The sequence below is a fragment of the Penaeus japonicus genome, unplaced genomic scaffold, assembly GCF_977035675.1.
Source record: "Penaeus japonicus unplaced genomic scaffold, GWHDUDI00000001_assembly GWHDUDI00000011, whole genome shotgun sequence".
NCBI lineage: Eukaryota > Metazoa > Arthropoda > Malacostraca > Decapoda > Penaeidae > Penaeus > Penaeus japonicus.
The window spans coordinates 34,079,346-34,103,634 of record NW_028234413.1 but is presented as its reverse complement, the minus strand read 5'-3'; the positions used below and the strand labels follow the sequence as shown (position 1 = coordinate 34,103,634).

The 24,289-nt window shown below is 43.4% G+C and overlaps 1 protein-coding gene across 1 annotated transcript in view; it reads left to right on the top strand.

Annotated features, from left to right (window-relative positions):
- LOC122257100 (uncharacterized) overlaps positions 1-23,316 on the top strand; it is a 122,855-nt gene extending 99,539 nt beyond the window's left edge. Inside the window, exons 9-13 of the mRNA XM_043022176.2 lie at positions 14,648-14,761; positions 15,852-15,971; positions 20,868-21,034; positions 21,206-21,470; positions 21,660-23,316. Coding sequence (XP_042878110.1) covers positions 14,648-14,761; positions 15,852-15,971; positions 20,868-21,034; positions 21,206-21,470; positions 21,660-21,688 — 695 coding nt within the window. The 3' untranslated portion in view covers positions 21,689-23,316. The remainder of the gene's footprint in view (positions 1-14,647; positions 14,762-15,851; positions 15,972-20,867; positions 21,035-21,205; positions 21,471-21,659) is intronic.
- Positions 23,317-24,289: the final 973 nt, after the last annotated feature.

The following is a 24,289-nucleotide window of genomic DNA, read 5'->3' as shown; positions in this document are numbered from 1 at the left end:
ACCGACCTTCGCGACGGACCCGGGCGGTACATGTAGTACGCTGCAGATGGACTTAGCGCTCAAGGGGCGGAGGGAGAAAAGGGAGGGACGGAGGGGGGGTGGGGGTAGTGGGGAAGAGGGCGAGGCATAAACCACATCGACGGAAGCCTAAGAAAGAGGACAAACAACCGCCTCTCGCCTGGAGGTGTTGTGGTGTTGACATTTCGTGCGAAGTTGTGGTGACGAGCAGGTCTCAGGTGTTTCATGTTTCTTCCTCTTCTCTTCCTCCCTCTCCTTTCCCTACACCTCCTCGTCCTCCTCCCTCTCTCCCTGTTTTTCTCTCTCGTACTATTAGAAATAGGTTTAGCCATTAAGCGAATGCCCATTACCAAAAACCCATTGCAAGAGAACTCGATTTCTTACCAGTGACCCGAGGCGAGCTGCGTTGGCACCCCTACGTTCCGGCGTGGCATTCCGTACACACTTTTCTCATCTTCTTCCTCCGTTTTCCTCTTCTTGAGTCTTCCCTCTGTTTCGATTCTCTCTTTTCTTTTTCTGTTTTTTTCTTTTTTTTCTCTTTCTATCGCCACATCTTTCGTCTCGCCGAGCGTGACGTGGCGTCTCTTTATGATTCCTTTATTTCTGCTGCTTCTCTCATATTCCTCTTGCTCATTCTCTCTCTCTCTCTCTCTCTCTCTCTCTCTCTCTCTCTCTCGCTCGCTCGCTCGCTCACTAGCTCGCTCTTTTCCCGAATATGGTGACATAGATACGATGGCGTTGGCAGCAGACGGTGTAGTGTGTCAGCGGTTATAAAACCATTCAAGTTTAGGGGTCCTCTCGAGTTCATTCACCAACCTGTCCTTTAGCGCTCTCTCTCTCTCTCTCTCTCTCTCTCTCTCTCTCTCTCTCTCTCTCTCCCTCCCTTTTCTCGTAATTAATCAATCTATTACAAACATACGCACACACTCACACTCGTCTTCTCCGCCCCCTCCCCCTTCCCCCTCCTCGTCCCCGTTCTATATAGGGACGATATCACCTTCTTCTTATTCCAACCCTTCCCCCTCCCCACCTCCCCACCTCCCAACCTCCCGCCAAACATCACAAACTAGATTTCTTCCGATTATCTTGATAATCATCCCAATAAACACATTTTCTCCCAGTCGAGTGCTTCTTCGCACATAAAAAGATAAGAAAAAAAGTATCGGATTTAGTTAAGTGTCTTTGGATTGGGTTCGAAAGCACCTTAATTAAGAAGCCCGCTGATCCAGCCACCTCATTTGCATATTCAGTTAAGGAGATTACTATCGATAAGCCTACACGGTAGCCCTCTTCGCTCGCACATATATACTTATTGCACACACACACACACACACACACACACACACACACACACACACACACACACACACATTGGTATTCCATGCTATAAAGTGGGTCAGGCAACTTGAGATCGCATGGCCAGTTTTCACCCTAAAATCTGCCTTCTTTATCTATTGCCATCTTGGCCTGCTAGCGCCGATTTTTTCGGTCATTTACGTTGTTTTTCATGTATCTATTTTTTTCTAAACTGAAGAAGATACAAAAGTTAACTATGTTTTGTTGCTTTCTTTTTGTTTCGTTTGTTTTGTCTTTTTTCTGCGTCCATTGAGAACATAAGGTTAGTATTCCTCTATCACTGGTCAGGTATGTCGATCTTAAGCGCGAAGTTGTAACTGTTCTGCCTCTACGGGTCATCGAGCCCGGCAGCGGATTGGGGGATTTCGCTATGGTTTTCTAATAGGATTTCCGCTCTTAACGTCTACGCCGTCGGGATGTTCTTCCCTCGAATGTATTTCATAACCTTCACAAGGACTAGAAATGACTTTGGAATAGCACTTGTTGAACAAAATTACTTCCTGATCTTGTTATTGAACCGGATTCAATACGACATTGTATGTAGATTGTTTATTATGAAAACTTTCTCTTGAGAGTGAAAGATATAATGTTTGTTTTTTTATTTGCGGTATGTGTATGGACCTTGTATTCAATCGTGCATCGAGTGTACGTGCATTCTCACATTTTTTTTTATATAGTTTTCAATGTCTCTTTGTGTTTGCGTGTACCTTAGTTGTTCGTGTACACTGAAAGTCTTGACACTTACATAAAATACGCACACAGAAGCTTTCGGTGAAAATTTCTGTTGACGCCGAACACATATATACACGGAGACGCACACGCACACTTTCTACTGTGGCTGGAGGCGGGCAAACAACGTGGCTTATTGTCTGCTGTTTGTCATGACGTTTGAATTATTTTAGCAATCGCTGTGAGAACGAGAAGGAATGACAAACGAAAGAAAGTTTATATACATTGTTATTTTTGTAATTTCTTTTTTTTTTATTTAATATTCTTTTACTTTTGTATTTCTCTCTTTCCTCTCTCTCTCTCTCTCCCTCTCTCTCTCTCTCTCTCTCACACACACACACACTTCCTCTTCCTCATTCTTCCATTGTCTCATTCCCTTCCTCTCTCTTCCTCTCTCTCTCTCTCCCGTCACCTCTTCCCCTTCCCTTTCCTGTGTCGTGATCTTGCATTCCCTTTCTCCTCCGCCGCAGTCCCTCCCCCTTTCTTCCGCCTGTGCCAGATGGTGTTGCGAGGCGCGTTATCGGCAGCGAGACACATCGGCGGCGTTCGAGCGAAATGGAGATATAGAGAGTAGACAGATGGTGCCGTGACGTGTTTCTCGATCTCGATCTGTCTGTCTGTCTGTCTGTCTATCTGTCTTTAATCTTTCACTCTCTTTCTAGTCGTGTGTTGGTGTCCTTTTCCTGGTGTCTTATCCGTTTATATTCATTCTCTCTCTCTCTCTCTCTCTCTCATCAAACCTTTATTACTATAAACTTGCTGGAAAGCGTTTTCATAAATGTGTCAAGTCTAAGATAGATATAAGATACTAATTATCTTTTTGTCATCATTTTGATTCCCCTTCCATGCATATTTCAAAAGCAACCTATGTTTACTTGATGCTCACTATTCTTATAAAGTTGTATGTATATATTAATGTTTTTTTCTCTTCTTTCAGGTATGTATTTGAAATGACGATGATACGACTCCAGCTAACACACGTGAGGTAGAGTGATATCGTGTCGTAACTTTCTCCCGATAAGACATACAAATGGAAAGGAACACAACAATATATATATATATATATATATATATATATATATATATATTGTGTGTGTGTGGCCATTCTATTTCCTTTCTTTTTTTTATTGGTGGGAAACTGGCTTCACAGTGGAAAACCAATTTCATAGTACCACATAAACACTCTCCTTTTTTTTATTTCTATACTCTACCACACCACAAATCGGGAAAACGGAACTGTTCATCATTGGATAACCGATTTTGTCAGTCATCGCCGATTTCCAACATTAATCTAAAGTTCGGCTTCACGCATCGGAACGCAGGGTTTCGCGCCATTGGGGGAATCTTCGGCATAAATGATTTTCCTTTCTATTAAATTCGGATATCTGGAGTCATGTCATGCGTTACGCCCATCGGCATACGCCCCATCGCTAAGGCGTAGGCGGTGGGTGATGATATCTGGTCACGATGTGGGCGCGATGGGCGTAGGTCGGTTAAGAAGACGGAAAAGCTGGTTTAAGTTTTCTTTTTCCTATTGTTTAATTTTAACGATGATGTATTTTTAGCATTTCCTCATTCATTACCTTTTAATGTATCTCATCTCCTACAATTTCCAATGCATATTTAATAACGTGTATGTAATTTCTCGCAATGAAAATTTCTCTGATTACCAATATATCAATCATTATTCGAACAGTGAGAGCTGTGATTAAGTTGTTATCGTCATCATTAATTTTCTCTTTTATCGATAGATATTTTTGTTATTAATATTTGTGAATCATGTTTCTCCTGCCTTTCTTGGATGAATTTATGATGATTGGCAATGGCGGAAGTGAGTTAGAATAAAAAAATAGATGCGTGATAACTGCCATTACTTGCGATCATTACATTTATTGTTTATACCGGACGTTGTATTTAGAGTCCATTGTTATTGGTATTGTTATTCACGGCCCTTTGAACTCGCTATATAATCAGATTATTATGCATTATCATCATCTGCAGCGTTATTGTTATTGATTTTTGTAATGTGAAGACGTGTTGATATAAACTTTCCCGCCATTTCCGTGATCTGTGGTGTCCGAACGTGTTTATGTTGACTTAGTTTATGTTTGCGGCATCGTGACAGTGATATTGCATTTTCTGATTTTTTTTTTCATCCAAAACATGGTTGAAAGTAGATTGTCATACGGAGTGAAAGTCTTTAATTATGAATAGAAAATGAATTAAGGAAAGAAGGGGTGTGGGGGAATGTGCTTTGTAATTCGAGGTCGTGAGTGACACGTTCGAAGACATCCCACCTGCTGTTCCCGAAGTGAAGTTAAAAAATATGATAATGATAACGATAATAACGAAAAGTATATATGTAATGTCACGTTTATTCCATCATGGTTGTTGCCGGCGTGTTTCTTCATGTTTTCTGTCTGAATTATTTATATCGACGCTTGTTATCCGCCAATTGTAGGCTCTTTCAGCGCATTTTGTGAAAGCGAGAATATCCCCAAAGAGGAAGAACTCGGTCAGGAATTCCTTTACTAAAAAAGAAATTGAGAAGAAGAAAAAAAAAATCTGCCAATCATAATTCGAGTGATCGGAGCCAACGCCGCTCATCACAATTTCATTGGTCTCCACGATTAGCATATTGCGGTTTTCGTGGAACCCGGAACTCGAAATTCTCTCTCGCTCTCTTGCTCTCTCTCTCTCTCTCTCTCTCTCTCTCTCTCTCTCTCTCTCTCTCTCATTTTGTATATATATATATATATATATATATATTCATATATATTTATTTATCTATTTATTTATTCATATATATCTATTTATTTATTTATTTACATATATTTATTTATTTACATATATATATATATATATATATATACATATGAAATTAAGCTAAAGAGAGGGAGAGAAAGCCAAAAGGATATAACCAAAGAGAGAAAAAAAAAGAAAAAGAAAAAAGAATGCCTAGAGGGTAAGCCCAGAGAGAGAGAGAGAGAGAGAGAGAGAAGAGATAGGCACGAGGTTAAGAGAGAGAGAAAGAAGATAGACAGGGGGTTCAGAGGTCGTGCCCGCGCCCGCCGACGAAAGGCAGTAACGAGCGGAAGAGGCTTTCTCGGAAGTTTCTGGAAGACGTGTTCGAAAAGAAGAAGGCGGAGAGAAAGAGAGAAAGAAGTCAGAGGCCGATTCGGTTTCAATTGTTCTTTTTAGAAACGTCAGGTTGAGCCATTTGTTTTGCTATTGTTTTGTCGTTATTGTTGTTATTAATGGGTTCTATGAGACTTTTAGAACAACGGAGAGAAAGAGACATGCACGCATACAGAGAGAACGTGTTTCAGAAACAGAAATAGAGAGAGAGAGAGAGAGAGAGAGAGAGACCGACAGAGAGAGAGATAGAGAGAGAGGCGGAAGGGAAGGCCACAGAATGAAACAAAGAGACATCACCTTATCCCAAAAATCTATTAATGTTTTTACTTGTATAATGTCTGCCCGCTTGTCCTTGAGTGCAATCAGACATCAAGGGGAGGGAGTTAGGGGTGGGGGCGACCTTCTGTAACCCTTTCCGACGCAACAACAACATGCAAAAACAACTCTTCATATCATTCAACATCATAGACCATCACTCTCACACTCGGCCGCTTGTAACCACACCCGAGAGAGAGAGAGAGAGAGAGATTATAATAATACTTTAGACACTAAATGCAACATCCATAATGGAAGTAAAACTTATTCTCTCTCCTCTCTCTCTCACTCACACACACACACACAGACACACACACACACACACACACACAGTGTCTCATTTATTGCTTCACTTGCTAAACGTCAGTGTGTTTGTCCAAAATGTTAAGTTCGCACACAAGGACCTCAGCCCCTCCCAAAACCACACCTTTCCCTTGCCGCCCATGGGTCTGTCATGGGCGTGGTAGCAGTGGGCTTACGTGGGACCGCGGGCGTGTCAGGTCCGTAGATGGGCGTGGTAAGATACCACCCTACACGGTCCACATAACCACATGTTGTATACGTTCTAATACGCATAACCACATAGACCAATTGTGGCTTGGGACACACAGAGAAATATATATATATATATATATATAATATATATATATATATATATATATATATATATATATATGTACATATATATATATATATATAATATATATATATATATATATATATATATAATATATATATATATATATATATATATATATATAATATATATGAATATATATATATATATATGAATATATATATATATATATATATATATATATATATATATATAGAGAGAGAGAGAGAGAGAGAGAGAGAGAGAGAGAGAGAGAGAGAGAGGGAGAGAACTAAACGCAAAAAAGAAAGTTAAAATTTATGTGTTCACGATGTTGTACTGTACAGGAGGCCTGGTATGCACAGCTGTCCACTGCCCGAAGCTATTTTTCAACGTGAAAGGACCTAGAAACCGCCATTCTATTACGACAGACGGTCAGACATATAAAGAAAAGAATTATGAAAGAGCATTCGATAACATGACTCTATTACCCGGAAGTCGCTGGGTCACTAATTGAATAATATCCAAAGGACGATCGCGATCATAAACGGTTCTCTTGATTGACAGCGAGTCATGGAGTGAGAGGGAAGGACATATCGCGTTCTCCATGACTCCATGACGCCACACCCTCCTACACCCCCCACCCCCACCCCCCTTCCTCCACTCTCACCCCCTACCCCCTTCCTCCGCTCTCACCTCTCCCCACCCCCCTTCCTCCACTCTCACCCCCACCCCCCTTCCTCCACTCTCACCCCCCACCCCCCTTCCTCCACTCTCACCCCCCACCCCCCTTCCTCCACTCTCACCTCTCCCCACCCCCCTTCCTCCACTCTCACCCCCCACCCTCCTTCCTCCACTCTCACCCCCACCCCCCTTCCTATGACCGGGTCAACAAAGCTACCGAGATGATAATAGTGTGAGATCGAGACCCAGACTTGCATAATGACCTTTACAATATGACGTAAGGGCGGCGATAGAAAGAGAGAAGTGTTTACCAACGATAGCGGCTTTGTTGAAACGATTCGCCAGATTGCGTTACTCTTTTCTTTGTTACTAGTTTATCAGTTATACAGGGTCTATGTCTTTGTTGCTGTTTTTCTTTACTTCATTTCGTCACCGATTTCTTTATTCTATTTGGCCCGCTTTTATTTTTATTCTTCATTTAAAATAGTTGTTACTTTTATCTTTATCAGTTCATTTTACTATTTATCTGTTTTCGCCTCTATTGGCTTTGTTAGAATGTTAGTGGTAAGGTAATTCCCTCCTCTCCCATCCCCAACCCCCCCCCCTCCCACCCCAGCCCCTTCTCTCTTAGTGGGCCACATAAGAAAGAACGGGTTTACCAACAGATTTGAATGAAATAAGTACTTTTTTATGGGGGGGGAGAAGTTAGTTCACCCCCCCTTTCCTCGCTCGTTCCCCGCCATCCTTGCTCCACCTTTGGTCCCCTCCTCCCCCTCCCCCTCCTCCTCCCCCCCCCTCGTCTCATCTCGCCACTTACCTCCTTCACGTGGACCAGTTTTTGTACGCTTCCTGCGACAATAGCCCGCGAGGAGTGTCCAAGTGTGTGTATTGCATCCTTTGTCAGCATCCGGCAAGCACACAACCAACGCTGCAATGGCCTTGGGTTTTAATTTCCTTCGACCGTGTTTCCTCCCGTGCGACCTCACCCTCGCCCTCATACCCTCCCCCTCCCCTCCCCCTTACCTCCCCCCTGGCGGTATAAAACAAGGGCACGGGGAATGGGTTATCATCAGCGCCATTGTCTTGCTTAATTGGACTTCAGTCGGGCCAACGTCGGCCGGGTAGACGTATACACACGCACATGAAACTATATACGTACATATTCATGAGTACACGTGCACGCGAGAGCGGAACTCTCTCTCTCTCTCTCTCTCTCTCTCTCTATATATATATATATATATATATATATATATATATATATATATATATATATATATATACACACACACACATATATATAGATAGATAGATATAAATACGTGCGCATACGCATAGTAAGCACGCACACACACACACACACACACACACACACACACACACACACACACACACAATTACATACACTTTCCTCCGTGGCATGACCTACTCCTTCCGCAACCCGGCACAGGTGTCAGTTCCGACAGACACCTGCCGTGCCCTCTTGCCTGTCTGCCTTTCCTGCACCTGCTGCCGCTTCACCTCAGCTGCCGTGCCCTTTGGAAGCTCTCCCCAGAGGGCGCAGGTGAGGTGCTGTGAGGTAATGATTGCGGGAATGATATCTGTAGGCCGATCCAATCCTTTCTTGGGCTTTCAACCGGTTGGGATAAATCCGTTAAACGGTCTTCAGTTTAAATGTTCATTTCTTTTTGGTGAAATATAACGAGGATTGATTTGTAAAAATCACTCAAATTGAAGTTATTGATAAGTAGTTATTCAGTTCCCTTTTCACTCTCATTAACCATGTTCTTCCGCCCTCGTTTCCGGCAGCCAATAGACAGGTACTGCGATGTAGGTTAGCAAGCTTTAATAAACCCAAGTGGCTGATGACTTGTGGTTGGAACTCCGCACTCTTAGTCACGAGATTGGCGGTTTTCGGAGCCACTTTTGAGGGCCCTTTCATTCATTTCCGGATGTTTGTTTGTTTGTTTGCTTGCGATGCTTTGTGTGTCAAAAAAGGGATCGTTTACTTTCATGCAGACGGTAGGTTTGCTTGAGGATATTAACTAGCTTCCGGGATTCCTGCCTTCAAGCATTAGTGAAGTCGTGAGTCTTGCTTCTGTTAAGCAAGTCATAGCGTCTGTTCGACTATCGTTTGAAAGTAAAAAAAAAAAATCAAATTTCGGCAGAAGTATTACATTCTCCCCTCCCCCCTTCGTCATAAAATTCACACATGTCTGCATCGTTTCGGGGACTAACTTCCCTCTTTGTCTCGGAACGCAGCGTGAAGGCGTCGGTCTTCAACCAGCACATACGCTCGAAGTTCGTTCTTCAGCAGCCAGCCCTCTTTCATTATAGAGCAGTCAGCCCACGTTCGCTATACAGCTCGTTATACGTTAACCAGCAGACGTCCGTTACGTTATACAGCAGCCAGCCCATGCTCGCTACATATTTCGTTTTACAATAACAGGAGACATTCGTTATACAAGTTGTGCAGCAGTGTGTCTGTCTCCAGCCCACCGCCCTTCCCCTCCTTCGCCTTCGCCTCCAGCTGTGGGTCACTCACTCGCCCGCCGGCAGCCACGCCAGAGCGAGTGATGGCGTATTCCCCACCCCCTTCTCCTCCTCCTCCTCTTCTTCTTCCCTTCCACCTCACCCTTCCCTACCCCTCTCTTCCCTTTATTTCCACTCCACTCTTTTCCTCTCACCTTCCACCTTCCCCTTCTATTTTCCCCATCCACATTCCCCTTCCCTTTTTTCCCTTACTCTCCCACCTTCCCCGTCCCCTCCCCTCTCTTCTTCTCCCCTTCCCTTCCCCTTCTACATTTCCCCTTTCCTTCCTCCTCCTGCCCGTCCCCGCTGCATACTTCGAACAATGAACGAGCTAAATTGCTTTACCAAGACCCTTCAAGAATTGCGTTCCCGTGTCCTTACGACACGTTGGTTCTCTCGAGAAATGATAATTGCTGCGACGCAAAACAAACAAAGAAACTTGTTTTAATTGAAGATCAGCAATGCGTTTGCTTCTTCGTGTTGCATCACGCTCTCCCCTACTCCCCACCCCCTCCTGCTGTGTTCCGGGGTGGGGGATGTTTTTCTGATGAGGGAGACAATGGCCGCGCGTGGTTAAGGGGCTACTTGTAATCTAGGAGGAGAGGCGGAGAATGGGTGATAAATACACGAAAAAATGAGGAAAGGAAAGGTTCTCCCCCGCCACAGCCACCCATTTTAAGGATCTCGTAATGGGTCTCTTCAAGAAGAAAAGAATTCCTCAGGGAATCGATAGTCTCTTGGCCACGGAGGAAGCGCATGTAGGCGAACCAGAGTAACGGTCCAGAAGTCACGTATAGAGAAAACATAAGTGGAATAGATATTAAACAAAATTCAAGTGATAATGTTCATGAAACTATTGTGCATGTTTTCATCGCATCATGTAGAAAAAAGATACAAACGAAGCAAAACAGTAGATTATACGTAACTTCCCTCCCCGCCCCTTCCTCCTCCGTAGCAGTTGTTCCATCCTTATAGTAGTTGTTCCATCGCCATCAGCCCGGTATGCGGATCCCAGGGAGACACGCATAGTTCAGGAGGGAATCGGGAGTCGGGAGAGAAGATGATGGTGATGATGATGGTGATGACGAGGGCGGTTCTCTGCGGTGCTCTCGGGTCGTGCGATCTAGGTCGTGGTTCGCCGCTCGGGCATTCCAGCGCACATGTGTAGTAGCCCCGCCGAGCGCCCGGTGCCCGATGCCCGCTGTTGGGTAACGGGGTTCGGGAGAGGGAGAGGGGGGGTGAAAGAGAGGAGGAGAAAGAAGGGAAGGGAGTGAAAGAGGGGTGACATAGGGAACAGGAGGGAGATGGAGAAAAATAAAGTGCAAGAAGATGTAGGTGACCGACAGACTCACAGGGAGGAGTTAGAGTAAGAGAGGAGAGGCTGAGAGTAAGAGCAAGCGACAGAGAAAGAAAGACAATGAAAAGGATCAATTCCCTGAGGTTGTCAGAAAATCGTTCTTCTCCACAATCACGTCCTCAGAATGTTGAAACGGAGCTTGCAATTTTTTTTTATCGAGCAATTTCATTTTGCCAATAAAGTTCCAGAAACAACCGGACAAAATAATACAGAGAAAACAGCGATATTAATACCCACGCTCAGAACAACACGACAATTTCCTACATCCATGAGAAGGCTGTGACACATTATCAGCGCGTGTGACAGTTGACGATCGTTCCCCACGCTCCCTCCCTTTTGGAAAGCAACAACATCGAATATAAGTAAGGAGACGAGAGCCGAATATAATCAACAGCAACAATGAAAAGACTGACCGTAATCACATCGCCGCAATTTTCGTCTCGACATCTCCCGAGATTAATGAAACTAACTTCGTCTTCCAGCCACCGGCTTTTATCTCTCTCTCTCCCTCTCTCTCTCTTTCTCTCTCTCTCTCTCTCTCTCTCTCTCTCTCTCTCTATATATATATATATATATATATATATATATATATATATACATATATATATATATATATATATATATGTATATATATCTACCTATCAATATCTATCTTCCTATCTATCTATCTTTCTTTCTCTTTCTCACTCTCCTTTTCTCCCTCCTTCTCTCCTCCCCTTTCTCCCACTCTCCCTCCCTCCCCTCCCTTAATTTCCTCCACCACTTGGGCCAGGGTGACCCCACACGCACGCCCGCCCGCTCGCTCGCTCGCTCGCTCGCCTGCGCATAACACTTCCTCCTTGCGGGCGGGTTCCTGTGGGCTTGACCCTCGTACCCGCGTAACAGTTCGCGGCGCCGCTGGGTAAGCCGACGATACCCGCCCGACGCGAGGCTGGCGGGAAGCGAGCGGAACGAGGCGCGAGAATGGGAAATACGACTTGGGTCGGCGACTTTTGGGTTTATTTGTTATTATGTTTAGTTTATCTACTTTTTATGTGTTGAGGGTATCTTTCATTGATTTGTTTTTATGTTTCTTTAAATTCTTATGTTTACTTTTTTTGTATTTAAGGGCTACTTATTTTGGAGGGTTGTATTTGTGGTTTATTTAAGAAGGCTGGCGGGGGGGAGGGAGAGGAGTCAAATCTTTCTTCTTCCTCTTCTTCTTCTACCTTCTACTCTAATGACTTTGCTCTCTTTACGTCAGTCATGACTAGATCTATGTCGAAGGAGGGTGGGAGGGAAGGGGAGGGGGAGGTGAGAGTTCCATAGGCCTATCCACAGACATCAATCACAGGAGACGTAACGCGTGTAAAGAGAAAAAAGTAGCTATACTTACAGTTGTTTCTACTTAGAATAATTACGTACTTGACATTCCCCTCTTCAGGCTTTTACTTAACGGAAATCTTAAATCTATATTGATATGTATCTAGAAAAATGTAGGTATCAATATGGTTGCTCTATCTATATATGTGGTTGTTTGTCTTATAGAGTGAGTACAGGTTAGCTGGCCTCACATAACATGTTAGTAAATGTAATTAGAAAAAAACATTAACGCTGTTTACGAATTTTCGATTTTTTCCTCATTTTCGTGTTTCATTTTTTTCTTAATTCCTGCAATTGCATAAGAGTGCGTAGCCAAGACTCCATTTTTCTAATGATTCATTTGCCTAGTTCTTCACTTTCGCTAAACGCGGCATTATATAAACCAATCCCCCCTTAGGCCGTGTGACGAGACGTAGAGTGCATAACAGGCCTGTTTTGCTTGCTTCATGATGTGGTTGGAGAGAAACAGCTGTTGTTGCGTTCACCGAGAGCTTAAGTGGATGTATAAGCGTGTGGATGTAAATATTGACACATGCTTGAACACTGATACGTAGACATAATTGAATGTATTCATGCACGCAAAAACACGTTTGTGCATTGTCTCTCTCTCTCTCTCTCTCTCTTTTCCACCACTACTATTACTAGATGCTACTACTACTCCCACTACTATTACTACTACTACCACCGCCACCAGCTTCTCTCCCACAAAACACCGAATATCTCAGCAATTTGATTAAATTACGCAACCAGAGCTTTACTATCACTAAAAATCAACTTCACAGCAATTCCAACTCTTCCCAGCTAAGTCATCGGCGCAGAATCGTAGCCAAGAACTCGTGGTGGGGGGTGAGGGGGGTTGAGGGGAGAGGGTGTTTAAATGATCGAGAAGAAAAAAACAATATGGTTGCATTCTGCGGTAATTGCACATTAAATGACATGCAAGCCCATTTAAATGTTGCAAGAGCTGTTTCTTGCATGATATAATTCCACCTCATCATCATCATTATCATACATGAGGCATCTTCAACCACTTGGACTAAATACAGTACGAACCTAGCGACATTTTCCCGTATGAGGGTCACTTCACAGGGAAATAGCGCTTAAAAGGTTTGTTTTCGTTTTTGTTTTTGTTTTTTGTTTTGCCCTTGAAGTTTGTTAAGCTACTATAGAGATAAGAGAGAGGTTTAATGCGAGAGGTGTTGCCCTTCATTCGTTGTCGGAGTTCCGCTTCACGTTTTCTTTCGAAGTTATTCCCGTTTTCTTTTTTGTTTTCGTTTTCCCGCCCTTTTTATTTTTATTTTTCTCGTTCGTTCTGTTTTCTTTTTTCTTATTTTCACTTCTTAGCTCTCTCTCTTTCTCTCTTTCTCTCTTTCTCTCTTTCTCTCTTTCTCTCTCTCTCCCTCTCGCTCTCTCGCTCTCTCTCTCTCTGTGATTTCCATGTACGTGTTGAACGACCTTGTGTTGTATGCCCGAAGGAGGCTTGGCTGTGTCCTCTGTGTGTGTGGGGGGAGGAGGAGGAGGAGGAGGAGGAGGAGGAGGAGGAGGAGGAGGAGGAGGAGGAGGAGGCGCAGTAGGGGAGAGGAGGAGGGAGGAGTGTTCGTATCGGCTTAACAAAGTATCAATTTGTACGTTCATAGTGCCTTGGGCCTCTCTTGTGATTCGTGGGTCCGCATACTCTAGAGAAAGACAGGGTTTTACATGGCAATAGTGTATTAGTTTTTTTATGGTACGTTGAATATATTATCGTTTTTATCATTGTCGTTTCTATATTTATCTTGGTCAGTGTTATTATTTTTTTTATTATTATTTGTTATTATTATTGTTATTGTCATTATGTTACAACATTTCATTTATAGTTATTATTCTCAGTATCACTTTTACTCCGTCGTCAAGAAGCGAAAATATCCATCATAAGACGCACAAAAAATGCAGTTCTCCTTGACTGCAACGACAGGAGAAGGGGGAGGGCAAGGGGATAAGGGGGGAGGGATGGAAAGGAGAGGAGAGGGAGGGAAGGAAGGGATGGACTTCCCCCACCCCCCGCCTTCTCGTCTCTCCTCTCTTCTCCTTTAAGTCGTGTTGAAGACTCCTTTCGCCCCAGGTTGAGGACGCCGTTAGACCAGGTTCCTTGGCTTGTGGCGACCCTGGCGCTGCAAGGGAGGGGGGGAGGGGGAGGGAGGGATAGAGGTGTGAGGTGCGGGGGGTATAGGGAGGGAGTCGATGGTTCATGAATGACAACGAGGGAGGGAGTTTTCTACTCTTCTCTTATTACTATTATCGTTATCAGTATTATAATTATTACTGTTGCTGTTGTTACTAACATTATTACAATCATTATTATCTGTTCTTTTGTAAACGAGGGAGGAATTGTCTTCCTCGTTTTACTTTCTTCATCTTTGTGAGACCTGAAAAGCGACGACACGATATCTACTCTCAAGTTGGTACAGTGAAAATATATATAACCAGTGAATAACTGAACAAATAACACACCATTATATAAACAGGAAAAAATACCTTTCAAAACTCACCTAACCCACATTATTTTTTTCCTCTCTCTCCTGCAGACGTCGAGACTTGCCCCAACTTCGAGACTCCCATCCACACCATCTCGACCTGCCGAGGCGTGTCCGAGGTCGTCCATGATGGCTCCTGCGACAACCAGATCACCTGGAGCAAGGGTGAGTTCACGAGGATCCTTTGGGTGCGGGTGTGGGGATGTGGAGGGTGGGGGTAGGGGGAGGGAGATGATGGAACCCTATAAGAGGTAAATAAAGGTAGGGTTTGTAAAGGGTGCTCACATTAAGGGTGACTTCAGGGGGACCTTAGTGAAAGGGGGAGACAAAAGGGTTTATAATAGCTGTCGGAACTAAGGGTGAATACAAAGGGTATTCAGGGGACAAAAAGTTCAGGGTGCGTTGTCTTGGAAAGTTTGAGCACCCTGGTTAATAGTGTGAATTTTGCTGTAGCTTTGAGAGTCAAGGATTTTGGGTCAGGTTAGTGTCAATATTTCATACTTATTATAAAAAGTTTATGAGATTACAATAGATATAAAAATGAAATAATATATACCGAGTCGAATTAAAATAAATGAACAGAGGGAAATAGAGCGAAGGTTTCAACAATAGCACTTCATAAGAACAGGTTTCTTAATACATCGATCTAAAGTAGGCCAGAGCTAGTCCTATCCACCTCTTAGTAAGTAGCAGCAACGAGAGAAAATGCCATCTACTCAGCGGGAGGGAACTTGAGCAAGAAATTTAGTAAGGGGGATAATTTGAGACCAGTTAAAGAAAAAAAAGCTATGAAAATCAGGTTGGATAGCATAGCAGGCCCTTGGGGTAAGCCTGAAGGGTTTTCTTGCAAGAGGGAAAGTCTTAAATCGAGGGAAACTTTGTTATGTTTCCTCCTCCTGCTTTTGCATGACGTGGATGTGAGAGCTTTCATGCACTATACGATTGCTAATGGCTTACTTTAGGCCATTGGACCTTCGTCATGCCACACTGTCATGCATTGGCGTCTGGAGTTTTGTTTCACTTCGCACAACATTGTTTCCCTCGTATTTAACTTTCCATTCTTCTTTTCTTCTTTCTTTTTCTTTCTCCCCCACCCCCTCCCCATACAAGTCCCTCCGTCATAACCGTCATCAGAAAGCTCTCCCCCCCCCCCCCAATTCCCACACCCTTCCTTCTATTGTCTTTCTCGTTCCTTCGTTTCATGTCCTTCTTTGTGTCCCTAAACTCATGCCGTTCTTTCCTCCTGCGCCTACAGGATCTATGTGCGAGGCCGTTTGCGAGCTTGGCTACGGATTCTTCGAGAAGCCCGCCCCCAAGTACTCATGCGACCAGGGCGGCATCTGGGCTCCTGCTGGAAAGGCTCCCGAGTGTTACGGTAAGTGTGAAATACAAGGATTTTTCTCAAAGCATTATCATATTGATGAAATCAATTCTCTCACCCTTCATAGAAACGCCGTCATAAAATGATCATTTACCTACCTATCATAAATATTTTTTTCTCACTTTTTTTATCATCGCTTCCTTCTCTCTTCTTTCGCCCTTTTCCTCTCGAGCAATAATTACACTCTTACAGTAAGATTTATTAGAAGCTGGGATCTCTGTCGTGTCGTAACAGCGGCGGCGACAGAGCAGAATGACCAGCAGCTAATAAGTCGTTACGATAATAGTTCGAGCGGCGGTAGAAAGTCCGAGTCGCCTGTAAGATGTATGATGATGTACTCTTTTTTCTGTTTTTTTTCTTGTGCATTTTCTCCCTTTTAAATGTTTTTTTTTTTTTATCCTTCTCTTCCCTCTTCATTTTTCTTCTTCTTCTCCTCCCTCTTCTCATCCTCCTCCACTTACTTCTTCTCTTTCCTACCTTCCTTCCTGTCTCTTTCCCCTTCTCCTCGTCCCTCTCTTTTTCTTTTCCCCCGATGCTGGTTCGCTCGGATTACCCGATTGTAAATCCGGTTGTACATTTTGCAATAGGTGTACGTAGACCAGCAATGGGGATGAAAAAAAAAGTGAAGGAGGAAAAAAAAAGCTCAGAATTTGACTTTCAAATTGAGTTCTTCATTCAGTTCTTATTTCATGCTCACAGATAAACGGCTTTACATCTCATTTCTTCATCTCGCTAACTCACTCTACCATATTCATCTGTGCCATCACCATAAAATCTCCTACCCAATCTTTATGCTAAGCCTACCACTCACAAAATCTCCCCTGCCTGTTCACATACACGCACCTTTCTCTGCCCGGGCATCGGGTTCCCACTCAGCGTCGACAGATCAGGCGCGGCGTCCATTTGGATCTTTGCCCGTCGCCAAACGAGGTCACATCGAGGTCACGCCAAACAACCATCACCGGCTGAGCCTTGCCTCGAGAGGTCATTCCTCTTGATAAGCATGTACACACACACACACACACACACATGGAGGAAATGTCTACACGCTTGCATGCAAGCAAAAAACGTGGACACATGTGATTTCCAGTACTTTGATCTTACAAAGTTATACCCAAATGCACATTGTTTCTCCTCGTTGATACTTTGTGCCTGGAAATGCACAGCGTCATGAAAAGCAAAGGCACGTTCATGGCGGGTGGCACTATTTCCCTTAAAATGCCCTCCTCACTCCTCATCCCCCCCCCCCCCCTCCCTGTCTTCAAGAGTCTAGAATACCGAGAAAGTAAACACCACGACATCGACCGGTTTCCGTGCCCCCCCCTCCCCCTCTTCCTCTCCTCCTCTGCCGACTGCAACACCCTTACCCCTCCCCTTCCCCTCCCCTAATCCATGCCAGCTGATGCTGTGACCCGTCTTACTTGAGACTCTCCCAAGACACACTAGCTTCTTGCTCCTTTCTCCCGAAACCCTTGCGTTCGGGAGATCATTTTCCTGTCCCCTTCCCTCACCCCTTTCGCTCCTCGCTTCTTTTTCGGTTTCTTCTCTTTATCCTTTTTTTTTCTTCTTCCCTCGTACGCTCTCATGGTATTTGGGTCACCAGTCGCCGTGCCTTCCAACCCTTTTCTTTCCCAGTAATATTTCACATGACACCCGGAAGCCCAAACTTTGGCATGTGTGTTATGCATGGCAAGCGCACGTTCCCAGACTCGCCAGGCAACTTAACATGCACACTCATGCACTATTTCATTCCCTCGGAGCCGCGCCAGGCAAGTGCTGTGTGAACAAGCAGTACACAGGTCTTATTGAGGTCACACACTCATACACATACGCACACATAAGGCTTAATATTCACCACGGCAAAGGGATTCCTCCGGGATGCTTCTCTCTCGGTGCCTCTTCTCCCTAAGACGTTTTCTAACGTCGCCATATTAGGTGCCTGACCCCAGTTCTTCGGCCCTAAAGGCTGGCGTCACTTGAGGTGCAACTTAAGGACGCTTTATCACTCCCTTTTTTCATTTCCACTCGAGCTGTTGATCATACCGTTCGACAGGGTGACAGATCGAGCCGTTTCCCATTGCGTTCGGTGTCCCCGTCGACTTTCCCTGATGGTATCCCTGCGGGTCTTTGATCACCCGATGTCGCCGCTCCGTTTACGGGTCTTAAGGCTCACACTCTCTCACTCTCCCGTTGTGAAAGGCCGGGCCAAAACAGGGCGCAGGGGATGACAATGGACCCAGAATGCAAAAATATAAATGCATATCATTCCATTGGTTATTCGCTCCATGAAATTCAGCTGCAGAGCATATTTTTGTTCTCGATCCTCCTTCACCCCCTACCCTCTGCTCCCCCTGCCACCCCCTTGCGCGCCCACACAAGCATTTCACGCCCACATTCTTCGTGTTACTACGCACTTTCTCCTCTTCTTTTTCCTTTTCTCCTTTTCTCCCGTTTCTAGCATGACATTCTCCAGGTATTGTCATGCGTCAGATTTTCCATTCCTTCACTCACCTGTACGGAAAAAAAAAACATAGTCACGCATTATAGGGCGAGTCACGTCTTAATTGACTCACCTTATACGATCCCATGTTGACATATATTACTTTTCCTTTCTCTTTCATACTCAACAAAGCCACTTTCCTCTTCATGACCCAGGGCAGCTTTCCTTTCGGTTTCTTTCTTTCTTTTCTCTAAGGTCGAGAAAAGTGAAACCCGGTCACTCCAGAGTCCGCACGACCTGTGTTGACCTCGGCCATCAGATATCAGGGCACCACCACGCCCATCCTCCTCTTCCTCCTCCTCCTCCAATTCCTCCTCTCACTCAACCCCTTCCACTAACCTGTGTTATTATAGACGTGTCCCTTTTTACATAACAAAGACTCGTTATGCTCACGTTATAGCTTTCCGATTGGATACCTTTAAGATGTTCCTTTCCTCCATCAATAGGAGAAGTGAACTATTACTGCGTTATTTTTTTCGCCCATGCCGTGGGTTTGGATCCCATGAAAAGGCTATTCAAGTAACCTGCACCGGTCTTCTGTTCTCGAAATTTGAAAGGGTTTTAGAAAGGTTCTTCCTTCACAGCCTCCCTTATCGAGGAAAGCTTTCACCCTCGTCTAAAGCCTGTTGTTACATGGCGGAAGAAAGATAAAAAAGAGTGCATTAGAGTAATCGATTAAGTAGAAGACAACAAAGTAAATACCCAAAAATAAGCTTTCAGTTTGCGTAAACAAATCGTGTCTTTTCTCACCGGAGCTAAAATTCCCTTCGGCCAACGGAACTTTTAAGGCACTTTTAACAGAGGTTCCTTCCCTCACCTGTTGCTGGCCTTTTCATTAGTTTTTTTTTTCTCTCTGTTCCTTTTTGTCGCCGAAGAGAAGAAGAGGCACCTTTGACTAAGAGGTCCTCAGTCCGAAGTGGATGGAGTGACTTTCACTTCTCGGTCTCTTCCTTCCGAGCATCTGCTTTTCTTTCTTTCCTTCTTCCTCTTCTCCTTCTCGGGTTTATTGACTGGCGATTTGTCATATTCTGCAGACATCGGTCGTAGATCCATCATGCAAAGCCAGAGCGTCGTGTCGACTTTATTTAGAGCATGGCATGTTCCCTTATGCATTCATTCATGTTTTATGAATGACTCACACACAAAACTGGACTGGAGATAGACAGCTTCCCCTCCCCCCTCCTCCCCCCCGCACCTCTCTTCCCTCCCTCCCATCCCACACACGCTTTACACACACGTTTGCTCTCTTACACTCGCCATGTAAGTGGTTTTAATGATAATGTACATACGCAACAAATATTTCCTCAACTGTGCCAAACATTCTCACTCTGCAACCTTTGTGTGAGTTTCGCTTTCATGTTGCAGAGTTGATTTGGTTCATCTCTCTCTTTCTCTCTCTCTTCGTCTCTTTTTTTCTCTTCTCTCTTCATTCGCTCTCTCTTTCTCCTCCCTTCGACCCTGACTCTCATACACACATTTCAATAGCCTCCCCCTGGCACTCTCTCGTGACATTTCACCCCACCCACCCCACCCTTCCCATTCAATGCCCACCCACCCACATCCTAACCCGTCCGCCCTCGCTGCTTTCTGACCCATGACGTGACCTGACCTCCATCGGGACACTTCCTGCGAGGTCGAGTGTGAACGCCTTTGCGGGTCGAGGCGGCAGACAAGGTCGACATACGCCGGCCACACGGCTGAGAATTTCTGTTTCGTCATTGCTTGCATCTCCTGTTCTGGTTCTCCTTAATCTTCTTCTTCATATTTCGTCTTTGCTAGTTTCTTCTTTCTTTTCTCTTTTTTTTTTCATTTTCTTTTTGTTTCCATTCCCCTTGTTTCGTGTCTCCTTCCACATCTCTTTATTCTTAGGTCTTATCTTCCATGTTGTCGCTCCGTAACGGTCATCGCTCACGTGCACCTCAATAGGAACTGAACTCTAACAACCTTTTTCGTTCATAGTCCCGTGGCATGACACCGTGACTCGACACACGACACTCATGACACTTTTACTTTAACATGCTTGTACCCGAATTCCTCAGCCGTTTTTTTCGTGTTTTTTCGTTCTTTTGTGAGTGTCGTGCTACTCTCCTTCCTTCACTTTCTCTAATTTTAGACACTTCTTTCGCTCCCTTTCCATAATGCCCACCTCCGTCTCCTATTCCTCGTATCCCCCCCTCTTTCTCATCACCAACATCATCATCCACATATTGCTCCCAAACGTACATAGCTTTGGTTATATATATTTTGATTACTATTTATAGGTTAACCATATCCTCGCGGCCCTTCTGGAAATACCGCTATTATATTATTTCTACTATTGTGAAATCACAGACCCAATCATTCTTTAATTATCCAGCAAATTGCTCATTCATCCTCTCGTGCTCTTGCAGAAATCGTGCCCGTGTTCTCCGCCAACCTGCAGTTCAAGATCGTGTACAAGCGCACCAGCATCGAGAACCTGCAGCACCAGTTCGATGGCCTCGTCTACAAGTACAACGACATCTTCTGCCCCTACCCCGAGGAGTGCGGCATCGGCGACCTCCAGATCAAGAGCGCTGTGAGTTGATTGGCGGTCGCTGTTAGTTGTGTAGTGACGTAAGAACGGGAGGGTGGGATGGGGGAAAGGAAACAGAAGTCTTGAGGGATATAAAACAGGTTAAATTATGCAGGTACGCATTTATTTACGCGCCTCTGAAGCTATTCTAACCGCCACACCTTCTCCCCGCAGCTTGATGACGAAGGCAGCAAGCTGAGCGAGGTGATCATTACCATCGACACCCCCGTGTACAACATCACCGACCAGACCGGCTTCATCGACCTGGTGCGCGAGGCCGTGTTCACCGTGACCGAGGATAACGCCTTCATGACCCTCATCGATTACGACAACATTGCCTTGGTTCTCCCCGTCAAGAACAAGAGCAACTTCAAGGCCGACCCTCAACTCTGCTGCCACACCTGTCCCGAGGGCCATGCTTACAGGCTCGGCAACTGCGGTGAGTGCCATCATATTTTCCTGAAGTGTTTGTTCATTTTGAATTTATCTGTATTTTGTTGTTTGTAAGAGTTTATACATGATATAATAATCATCACGATAGTACTACTCAATACACCCAGAAAATCATGTGACTAAAGCTGCCTGATATTTGATAAGAAAAAAATTACCTTTTTTCTCTTTTCTCCAGTTCGCTGCCCGACACCAGACTGTGCCTAGTGGGAAGCCCCCCCTCCCAGTACCGCCTTTAACAGTACCTCATCCAATCAGCGTCTTCCAACGCCCTCCAGCCAATTACAAGCCTTCCATTGAGTACGTCCGGTGATTCTCCGTGTTTCTCATTGGTCCACGCTGCGAAAGGGGGCGTGGTCAAGGGGTACAACATGTGTGCACAAGAACGAGCTTAAAGCATTGAAAGGTCTTGCCTTGTAGCCTCAAATCTCTGAAAAAATAGGCAAATTATATATTTTGTATCTACAACAGGTTGTAAAAAATGTAAAAAATGATTACCTTGTTAACAGTATTATATATTTTCTAAAAATCGAAGATAATGTTTCGTGTTTGTAGTAGAGACTGTTAGTATAGGCCTATCTATCAAAAGCCTCTGTTATGCACACTTTGTAATGTTGTTGCGGGAAGTGTTTTTTAAACAGCTGGACACTCATTCATATTTTTTAACATTCATTGTAGCTTCTTACCATTTTATTTCCTACCTTTTTTTGTACCCAAGGCTCACTCTGTAACCTATATTATTTTTTTTTTACATTTTCTACGGCTACCTTCGATCGGCCGCGTTTTCTATTTTTTCACTATTCAAAAATGTCTCTAAAGATTCCTCTTCCTTTCTCAAAATTATATTGGCACGTCAAGCTGGTTTCTGAAGTGTTACGTCTCTGTCTTTAAGCCTTTCCTTCTATCTTTTCAAATTATCAAAACATTCCCTTTTTGTGTCGTGTCACCCCAGCTCGGCAGAGAGAATTGATTACTTTTCGTTCGATTGAAATCAAAAGTGTTTTATATATGTACCTTCAGGAATTCACAATTCAAACGCAAAATCGGATGTACATGAAGTTACATTTGTTGTTTTTTTATTCATAGGGGATATGTAATTTTAGTTGACGGACGAATTGTAGCACCCATTTTAGGGGGTAATTGATTGTCTCCTGTCCATGCTGGCGTGTACTCGCACGTTGTGTCAATAACAACCGAGAATTTGTCTCTCGGGCCTCGTAATAGAATATAAGTTGTTATTTAAAGAAAAAATAAATAGATTTAGATATTTGAAAATTAGTAGCTGTCTAGAGCATTATTTTTTTCTCCCCCCATCAAAAAAAAAATTATCAATTTTCTATTATAGGAATTCGTTTGTCTGGTCTGTTTTAATTTTGTGTTTCCAATAACCTAAATTAAAAGCAGACCCGCGAATCCTTGATTTGTAAAAAAAAAGAAAAAAAATGAGGGACAATTCCACATTTCCCCCCTCGGAGCATTTAATTCCTTATAAAAGGGATTGAAAGCTTCAAACTTGACCAAAAGTGGGATTCCTCTTTAATATTTTTAAGTACAAGTGCTGTGATGTCATACTAGATGAATTTCTGGCAGTCAGAGGAAATCTTGCAAGCTGATTTTTGTTTACTTTATTTTTTTAAACAATTTTTCAGCAAGATTTTTTCCTCGTCTGTTGGGAGTGTCTATGTGAGTCTCGGTTTCTTGCTGTCAAATGCTCCATTTTCCCATAGATTTTTTCCACACTGACATGTTAAGCTAGTTGTTATGTGTGAATGTTGACCATTGTATATACCTTGTATATTTTACATAAGATACCAATAAATGTTTCTTTCTATATACTTGAATGGTTTTATTATTGCCTTATTTACATGGAAGAATGACTAAGAAGATACTCGGAAATTCATCAAACAATAGAATGATTAAAAAAAAACATTTCAAAGAAACGAGATTGTGAGAGAATCTCCGAATGGATTGTGACCCATTCGCCAGTAATAGTTATGATAAAACATTGCTTTGATACTTTGACTGCTCGTGAAAGTGGCCGGACGTGACTCTTGTGTTATGTTAAAGGTAGATTACTCAAAGGTCACTTAGCAGCAGTATTTGAGATCGGTTGCTTAAACATTTTCTGTGATTATTTGTTTGTAAGAGTTTCATGCTCTCGAAGCAATTATCTATGAAGATTAGATATATATTTGCGCATATATGCTTGTGTAGTGTGTCTGTTAGCGAATATGTTTTGTATGTGTATTAATTCGTGTGTGCGTGTGTATGTATGTATGTGTCTGTGCTTTCGCCACTGTAGACGTTCATAAAAACAATGCCATGCCAGTCACGGAAGGTTTCTCTCCTAACAAAAGACATGGCACAGACATTGATGAAAAAAAAAAGTTACCATCAAAAGGAAACGTCAATAGAAAAAGCCGGACGCTGTTCAATATTTTTCTTCATCACCATTCTCTTGTTCATTCTTTGAACTGATGTGATCAACAACTGAAATCCTTATCTATTGGACGGGAAGTGAAATGGAGTCTCGTTTCTGACGTGTAATTCCTACGGCCGTAGACACTGGAAAATAGATTGGTAAACCAAACGCTTAAACTACAATGAGAACACAGCGGAATCGTGTTTGTGTGTGTGTACACACACACAAACATAAACACATACACACACACACACATACACATATTTATATATATATATATATATATATATATATATATATATATATATATATATATATTATATATATATATACATGTGTGATAATATATATATATATATATATATATATATATATATATATAATAT